The 7,578-nt window shown below is 47.7% G+C and overlaps 4 protein-coding genes across 4 annotated transcripts; 2 read left to right on the top strand and 2 right to left on the bottom strand.

The window, feature by feature from the left end:
* Positions 1–132: 132 nt before the first annotated feature.
* Positions 133–785, top strand: EDB93DRAFT_1251205 (transcriptional Coactivator p15-domain-containing protein; the record flags this gene model as incomplete). The annotated part of the gene is made up of 5 exons (XM_041453125.1): positions 133–225; positions 284–349; positions 406–544; positions 582–673; positions 723–785. 5 exons carry the CDS (start codon positions 133–135, stop codon positions 783–785), a joined length of 453 nt encoding a protein of 150 aa, XP_041306898.1.
* Positions 679–3,499, bottom strand: EDB93DRAFT_495881 (ABC1 family-domain-containing protein). The gene is made up of 12 exons (XM_041456558.1): positions 3,034–3,499; positions 2,838–2,978; positions 2,736–2,772; positions 2,462–2,681; positions 2,349–2,412; positions 1,973–2,298; positions 1,910–1,922; positions 1,566–1,862; positions 1,298–1,517; positions 1,210–1,246; positions 1,046–1,158; positions 679–994 (listed from the first exon to the last, which is right to left on the bottom strand). Exons 1-12 carry the CDS (start codon positions 3,302–3,304, stop codon positions 847–849), a joined length of 1,887 nt encoding a protein of 628 aa, XP_041306897.1. The 5' UTR covers positions 3,305–3,499; the 3' UTR covers positions 679–846.
* A 4-nt stretch (positions 3,500–3,503) lies between these two features.
* On the bottom strand, positions 3,504–5,671 carry EDB93DRAFT_1150417 (Rad9-domain-containing protein). Its single transcript, XM_041449672.1, has 7 exons — positions 5,615–5,671; positions 5,354–5,565; positions 5,133–5,292; positions 4,852–5,082; positions 4,688–4,794; positions 3,793–4,629; positions 3,504–3,739 (listed from the first exon to the last, which is right to left on the bottom strand). The coding sequence occupies exons 1-7, from the start codon at positions 5,646–5,648 to the stop codon at positions 3,713–3,715; spliced, it is 1,608 nt and encodes a 535-aa protein (XP_041306896.1). The 5' UTR covers positions 5,649–5,671; the 3' UTR covers positions 3,504–3,712.
* Positions 5,664–7,413, top strand: EDB93DRAFT_495894 (uncharacterized protein). Its single transcript, XM_041456559.1, has 2 exons — positions 5,664–6,018; positions 6,069–7,413. The coding sequence occupies exons 1-2, from the start codon at positions 5,827–5,829 to the stop codon at positions 7,353–7,355; spliced, it is 1,479 nt and encodes a 492-aa protein (XP_041306895.1). The 5' UTR covers positions 5,664–5,826; the 3' UTR covers positions 7,356–7,413.
* The last annotated feature ends 165 nt before the right edge of the window (positions 7,414–7,578 follow it).

The following is a 7,578-nucleotide window of genomic DNA, read 5'->3' as shown; positions in this document are numbered from 1 at the left end:
GAAGGTGTTTCCCACGAACGCGTCTTCAGCCACATCCTTGTTAATAAGTTTAACAACGCGTTCTGGCAAGTTAAGCAGAATATTTCCGAACGTTCCTACATATCTAACACTTGAACACCGTCTAACACGTTCATGTCTAAGCGAAAGCACCCCAGCGACGACGAAGATAAAGACTATGAGCACTCTGAGGACGACCAGCCAAAAACTAAAACCAAGGCAAGCCAAGTATGCGATCGTGTTTGTGTTGTCAGGCTCATCAACGATTTCAACGAAGACCAAACAGGCTTCAAAGGCAACTGAGCAGCCTTTGACGATCAAGAAGCCAAAAATTGGTTCTTCAGACTGCCAGGTGCGCATTTTTTTTTTTACGATCGTTGTGCTTAAACCCCTGATTTTGCCACTCAGTCTCCATCAGGTTCGAAGAAAAAGTCGACTCATGATAACGATGTGGAGGTCTTTAGTAGTTCCGAAGGTGAAAAATATGTTAAGTTGGGCCAAAAGAAACGCGTAACTGTCCGTGAGTTCAAAGGTGAACCTCAACAATGTGCGTTACATACAACGATGTTGCTGATGAAAAGCAGGCAAGATTCTTGTTGACATTCGTGAATTTTACGGTAAGGACAAGGAGGACGAAAAGCCAGGAAAGAAAGGCATTTGCTTGAATGCAGATCAGGTAAGTCCACCGATTGCAGGTTTGAGGTGTCCCAAGTAATACCTCGCAGTGGGCTTGTCTGAAAAAGAGCATCAACATAATCGACTCTTTCTTTGATAATAGCCAGAAATAAAATTATATCTAAAACTCTATCCGTAACGACCTTCTAATCGCATATGTATCATAAAATTTAACTAGTAAAGACCAGCTGCCGCATCGTGCGCTCCAGCTAATCCTCTGGAATAAAACCCACGTAACCATGCACTCGACTTGACCAATGAAGCTTGCCAATCCATCATAAATTCAATGAATGTGAGTTTGGAGTACCCAGTTGCGAATGCCCTGCAGGTGGGTGTGATCAAGTGCGTGGTCAAAGCAGAGTATTCAACGCACCAAGCACTGCCTAAGAAGGATCCAAATCCGAGTCCACCCTCGCGGAAGCGGTTCTTCTCATCTTGCCAAACTGCCTTCATGCAGTACTTTGACGTGACGAGGAATATCCTGACCTATTGATGTCCGCATTGAGATTAAGCCACGAAGTGAAGAATAATACCAACGCTCGAATGAGTCGTTGCCAGTGAATGATCCAAGTGCCTGCGGTAGCGATCAATTGGTGGTAATTTTTGAGAATTTAATAGAACCTACCTGGCCAGGTCATTGAGCTTCATGACCATCACCACGCGCCTAGGCAATCGGCGCAGGACATCGAGCACGGATACCAACATGTTCCCTTGGGGAGCAGTATTGCGAATGAGTTCCATTTCCTCCCCAGTCTGGGAAGCCATGTCGAGCATGCCTGTGGCTCGCTGAATGTCGCTCTTAGGTCCGTCATCTGCTTCAATTATACCATCGGGTGCCAGTCGGCCTAATAAATACAGTCAATAGAGGAGCATCTGCCAGCGTAGGGACTTGCCAGTAATTGCTGCCTCGAAAACAGGATACTGTTTGATAATACATTGTGACATGTTCGCTCCACCAAAGAAACAATCACGTACCAAATCAGGTGTGATGTTCGCAATCAATGCCGCATACTTCCGACGGTCAGCATCGACAGTCGGCGACGAGCGAGCAATGAGTGATAACCACAACCTGCTGTAGTTCACGCGAAGTTCCCGGTTAAGATCAAAGTACAGTCCGTGGTCCAAGAGTGCGATCTCAAAGTTATAAGGCGACTTGGATGACTTAGAAGCAGGACGTATCAACAAGTTACCTGCACCACATCAGTCAAACTAAATGTATAGAAAGAAACTCATTTACCAGGGTGAGGATCCTGTAGAAAACCCAGTCAGACCTAGCCCAAATCTTTGTAAATTACCTCACCGCATGGAACCACCCGTTCATAAATACCATTCGATTGAAGATTCGCGTAAGCTCTAGCGCGACTTTGTTCCTGTCAATGTTATGCTTTGAAAGGTATGCAAGGTCGTCTATGCGGCTTCCTTGAATGTACTCCATGATGAGAACTCGTTTGTTCGCAGATATGACCTCGGGTATGTATAATGACGTCTTGATATTTTCAAAGTCAGCCACCGCACGAGCTGTATTGCGGGCTTCGTGCACAAAATCCATTTCTTTCGGGAGGTTCTCCCGCATGTCCTCACCTAACCAGCTAAATTCAAATTCTGGGAACCAATACTTGATCCAGCCTATAGCAAACTGTTAGTGGTGCTAGGCTCTAGAGAACAAACACTCGTACCCAAAGTAGACTGGACCATATTGATGTCAATGTTGAAGAATTCAACCAGGTGAGGATGTTGAACCTTTAACCAAGATAAATGCCTCAAACCAGGACAACCTTTCGGTACGCACCTTCACTGCAACCTTTTTGCCTGATGCCTTGTGATACCCTACATGAACCTGAGCCAAACTTGCAACACCAATAGGAACCGGGTCGAAATCGTCGAAAAGCTCGCTTATGGGCTGTCCCATATCTGATAGGAATAGTGCTGCAATACCCTCATATGGGGTGGCATCGCACCTGTCTTGAAGCGGGGCCATGGTGCTGGTCCATTCTATTGGTAGTACAATCCTTTTCTCAAACGATTAGAGTTTGCAAGCTATATCGACGTAAATAAGAACGTACATTGATGCAATATGTTGGCCCAATTTAATATAGATGCCTGGTTGTTGAAAATTATTATTTCAGCTATGAGGTTCATTACGCAATCAGCGTATTGGAACAAACCTCCATTGGCCAACAGAGCATTCAGCACCTTTGTAGCGCTCCGAACATGGCATTGTGAGACTGCTTCAAGCCTGTCTTCCTCAGAAGTATAGGTGTCTGCAAGAGTACGCTTGTAATCAATTGCTCCAGATATTGCAGCCCCTACGCGTTATTAGTGAGTGTTTTAAGTCATCAATTTGTCGCCGCAAAAACTTACGCGCAAGTCGTGAGCACCGTATAGTTGCCAATACGGCATGTCGGGAAGGCTGGTGATTCTCATATGCATAGTACCCTACACCTGTGAGCGCTAAAAGAGTTGCCGGATACCAAAGCCAAGACCTTCCCCGAGGATGCTGGGGCGCGCCGGATGAGGCCAGGCGCTTGTGCAGATCAGTATTATTATGACGAACGAACGACTTTTGAGAGCGAAGGAAGGAACGTGAGTTATGCCACCCAGGTGAACCACGGAACTTCAGGATGATGTGCATGTTGATGGGTCCAGTGGTAGCATCGTGATCGGGCTCGGGCAGCAAGGCTACATAAAACTTTTCGCAATTACGTTCGGTTCGGGTGAGGTTCGGCCTACCTTATCGGTTACGTAAGTGCACCGTACTTGTTCTGCCGGTCAGTGCACGTCAGCGCTGCGAACTTTCCCATATAGTAATGTCCATCATAGGGTTCAGCTCCAAAGTATAATAAACAAGGATATATAAAAAGCATTAGACCCAGTAACCAATAACTTAGAAGAAGTCACTTCCATGCATGAAACGACAGACAGTATGACATTAATATTGACATTTATTTTCTACACAACACTCTCCCGCTACAGTGGTTGTCATAAGTAGTACACACAACAAGAGAAGATGAGCAACATCCTGACATGTTATGTGTCCAAATCAATCTTCAAACAAAGGCTGAAACGCCTGAGGTAGACAATGGGTTAGCACTCAGCCGTCCATAGGATGACAACACATACCTTCTTCCTGCCTCCGACGTCGTCCTGCGTTGGCCCAAGTACAGTGCCAATGTCTTCAACGAGTTCGAAGCTTTCGGGCTCATCATTCGCAGAAAGCATAGCCGAATCTTCATCTTCCACGTTGGTGAGACTCTGAGACGCGGCGAACTCAAAGCCAACTTCTTCGCCCTCTCCTTCGAGCATTGCCTCTAATTCATCCTGGTTCATGTCCTCAATACCTAACCCAGATGCGCGTATTACCTCCTTATCTGCCTGAGAAAGTTGTGAAAGGGGATAAAATAACGGAGTTCGATCCTGTGCTTTAGCTCGACCCACTTCAGGGCTCTCGCTTGGCCCATCCGATAATAATTGAGAGGACTGAGGGTAGAAAAGAGGCTCGGGTTGCGCCGTAACTCCATGGGATGGATCTAGCGGAAGATTCCAAGACGGCGAGGGAAGAGGCGGCATCTGATTTCGTGGAGAGTCCGGCGTGTGCTGAGGAATATAAGATGGTGGCGGCATTGATCGCGCATCGTTTTGGGCTTTTGATGTAGAAGTTGCATCAGGTATAGGCGCATCCATACGCTGCACGGCTTTCATCGGTTTCTTGATCCTTGGTGTTTCGCTTCGCTGTCTTGAACTGCCTCTGCCATCATCGCTTGGAGAAGGACGTTTACGCGTGTTGAGTTGAGCAGAGTTTGAGGGTGGGGGTGCAGCTAAACTGCCGTGTTGTGAGGTGGATATGACAAAATGACATTCTGACTCTTCGCTTTCGACGTCGATGAAGAGCGGGGCTGCAGAATCCGTGAAGCGAAGATCTAGGCAGAGACCCATGGATTCCGTGAAAGCAATTGTGGCCTATCAGATAAGAGAAGTCAGAGACTGTAGGAAGTAGAAAATAATTGTGGTGACACACATTGAACTCTCGCAAGTGAAAAGAGATAGTAGTTGGGGTTGCGTAGACGTCATAGACATCAAACTCATCTGCGCTGATTGTCAGCTCTGTTGATAATTGGGCTTTACCTGGTTTGGGGGAGAGATAAGTATGAACAATCCACCGTCTGAATTAGGCATTCCCACCTCTAGTATCAATAGAAGACTCGAGGCTCTTAACCTCAACCTCCGTGTCTCCAAAGGTCCATATAAGTTGAGGATCACTTTTCGCTCCTCGAGCGTTCGGGAAATGCTCTGTTATGTCTTTGATTGCACGTGGACCTATTGTAAGACGGGATTCAGTCGAAGGATCTGAGGTACCCGGTAAAAGCAATGATGTAGGGATCAAGAGAGGCAGTCGGTGAGTCTTTACGATGCCTGCGGAGACTTTCACATGTCTGTGTGCGTGGAGTGGGTTTCGTGCATACCATGTTTACAGTGTAATCGAATTATCAATCTGCTCTCTAATGTGTCCTGGTCCTCGGCTGGCTCATTCTGGTCGCATAGATCCGTTGCTTCAACGATTATGAATTCGCAACGTTCCAATGTCTTCTCGATAGTTCTATGTTTAATAATGGAAAGAAACGTCTACGTTTCCAAATAGTTTGTCATGGAACACGGTTGAGCAACAACTTGAAAGTAGACATACCTTAGCGAGCAACTGTCCTTTCACATCCTGGACACTGTCCTGTGCCACTCCATCTCTGAATTTATACCTGGAAAAGAACCTGCGCCCATACTTGAAGCAACAGTATGCAGAGAGTGAAGAATTAGTCGCGCTCAGAGAGAAGTGTTCTGGGTTTGCAGAAATGACAACATCGTCGCCATATCTCGACAGACATGTCAGTGCCCGAATGAACGCTGGAACCGAGTGAGCTCTGTAAAATGCAATATTAAGGTTGGAGCAAACGTTTGAGAGCGGCAACACTGAGTGACGCCTGCATGAATTTTGATTGATGAGTCAAGAAGTCCTACTCAGACTCAACTGCCAGTGGCGGCCGCGTCGGTCACGGCGGTCGGCATCCGAGGCATTCACACTCGCGTTCATCAAACGCTCATCACCTTTTTCTTTCAGGCTCGCGAGTTGCTACTTGCTCGGCACACATCCTGGTCCTTTGAACCATGCCGCCTCCGGTGAAATTAGCCATAATCGGCGGAGGGCCATCTGCATTTTATGTAGCCTCTCGCCTGCTCTCTCTCCTTCCACTCAACGATCCAATGTCTCCACCACTAAGAGTGCATATGTACGATCGACTGTGGGCACCTCATGGTCTTGTCCGCTATGGCGTTGCACCAGATCATCCAGAGGTCAAGGTGAGCTTTGAATTTATTCATGTCTCACGAATCACTGAGGAGACTCTTAGAATTGCACGAACAAATTCGATACGACTGCAACCGACCCGCGTTTCCATTTCTTCGGAAACGTGAATGTCGGCAGCACGCCCCTCCATTCTATTCCTCACGCGCTTCATTTACCCCTGACTTCCATACTCAACAACTACTCCCACTTACTGTTTGCGACTGGATGTACCATGCCCACGTTGCACCCCGCAATCCCTCCGTCTGTTTGCTGCATATCTGCATTGTCCCTGGTTCATTGGTATACACAACACCCATCCCGACCACCACCACCCGCGCTTGACAAGATATCACACCTCACAATAATTGGACAGGGAAACGTGTCACTGGACATTGCACGTATTCTTCTGACTTCCCCCTCTGTACTTCGTCAATATGACGTACCAGAGCATGTTCTAGAAGTTCTCTCCCGCTCTACCATCAAGCATGTCTCCATAGTCGGCAGGCGGGGACCTCTGGAGGCTGCATTCACCACTAAAGAGCTTCGGGAAATGATCAATCTCCCAGAGGCATCGATGATTCCCATCGAACCCAATTTGCTTATACCCCCATCAGGTGTCACATTGACACGCCAGCAGCGGCGCACACTCGAACTACTCCAGAAGGGATCCAAGAATCCACCAGGATCAACGCCCAAATCCTGGTCTCTCCATTTTTACCGCTCTCCTGCTAGTATCACCCCTCCGTCAAGTGCTTCAGCGTTAGATATGGCGACTCTTACCCTTGCTCACACCCGTCTTGATCCTGCCACTTGCCGAGCAGTGCCTACTGGCGAGTCATCGACTCTTCCTACTTCTCTCGTCGTCACCTCCCTCGGATTTCATGCAGATCCAGAGACGACTTTCTTTGATCCTGCTCTGCGTCATCTTCGTGCATATGGAGGGCGTATTGCTTGTTCCAAGGGTTCAGCCTTGAAAAATATATATGCTTCTGGATGGGCAGCCAACGGTGCTAAGGGTGTGATTGCGTCGACTATGATTGATGCATATGCGGTCGCAAGCACTATCCTCTCTGACATAGTACCGTCATCAAAAGCGGTAATAACTGCCGTACCACCTCCACCAGAAATGGAGATAGCCCCAGATGAACTGCTAAATCACCATCCAGACCTTGATGCATTACCATCAGAGATTGTCCATGGAATCAAGGACGGCATGGTTACCCAATATGATGACTGGAAAGTCATTGACGCTGAGGAAATTCGCAGGGGCAGAGCCCTGGGAAAGGAGCGGGAAAGAATGGGCTGGGACGAGGTCCCATCGTTTATCGCTCTCTCGCGTGCACGGCCGTGATCTGATAATCGTTTCGGCGGTGCATATGCAGATGGGGCTTAATTTATATTGGCATATCCGCATGTCTCCACATAGATCGCTATTCTCTACTCCCATATCCATCTTAATGGCCCAGTTACTCAGCTCTGATTCTAGTCCGAGGATCTCGCCTCTGAAACCTCTGATCATCGACACCGCGGTTTTCAGGGGTGGGTAACGGACGTCGTTGCGGTAATTCCGAGGC

Source organism: Suillus bovinus (assembly GCF_016758785.1).
Source record: "Suillus bovinus strain UH-Sbo-P2 chromosome Unknown EDB93scaffold_34, whole genome shotgun sequence".
Taxonomy (NCBI): Eukaryota; Fungi; Basidiomycota; class Agaricomycetes; order Boletales; family Suillaceae; genus Suillus; species Suillus bovinus.
This window is presented reverse-complemented; position numbering and strand designations above follow the sequence as displayed.

Excerpts from the sequence above, each read along its gene's own strand:
- EDB93DRAFT_495894 (XM_041456559.1), top strand. The coding sequence starts at position 5,827 with ATGCCGCCTCCGGTGAAATTAGCCATAATCGGCGGAGGGCCATCTGCA. Across the intron at positions 6,019-6,068 it reads CAGATCATCCAGAGGTCAAG|AATTGCACGAACAAATTCGA; the intron begins GTGAGCTTTGAA and ends GGAGACTCTTAG.
- EDB93DRAFT_1150417 (XM_041449672.1), bottom strand. The coding sequence starts at position 5,648 with ATGCAGGCGTCACTCAGTGTTGCCGCTCTCAAAC. Across the intron at positions 5,293-5,353 it reads AAGGACAGTTGCTCGCTAAG|ACGTTTCTTTCCATTATTAA; the intron begins GTATGTCTACTT and ends TTGGAAACGTAG. Across the intron at positions 4,795-4,851 it reads GTCTTCTATTGATACTAGAG|GTAAAGCCCAATTATCAACA; the intron begins GTGGGAATGCCT and ends CCCCCAAACCAG.
- EDB93DRAFT_495881 (XM_041456558.1), bottom strand. The coding sequence starts at position 3,304 with ATGCACATCATCCTGAAGTTCCGTGGTTCACCTGGGTGGCATAACTCA. Across the intron at positions 2,682-2,735 it reads GGCCAACATATTGCATCAAT|GATTGTACTACCAATAGAAT; the intron begins GTACGTTCTTAT and ends GTTTGAGAAAAG. Across the intron at positions 995-1,045 it reads TCCTTCTTAGGCAGTGCTTG|GGCATTCGCAACTGGGTACT; the intron begins GTGCGTTGAATA and ends ACCCACCTGCAG.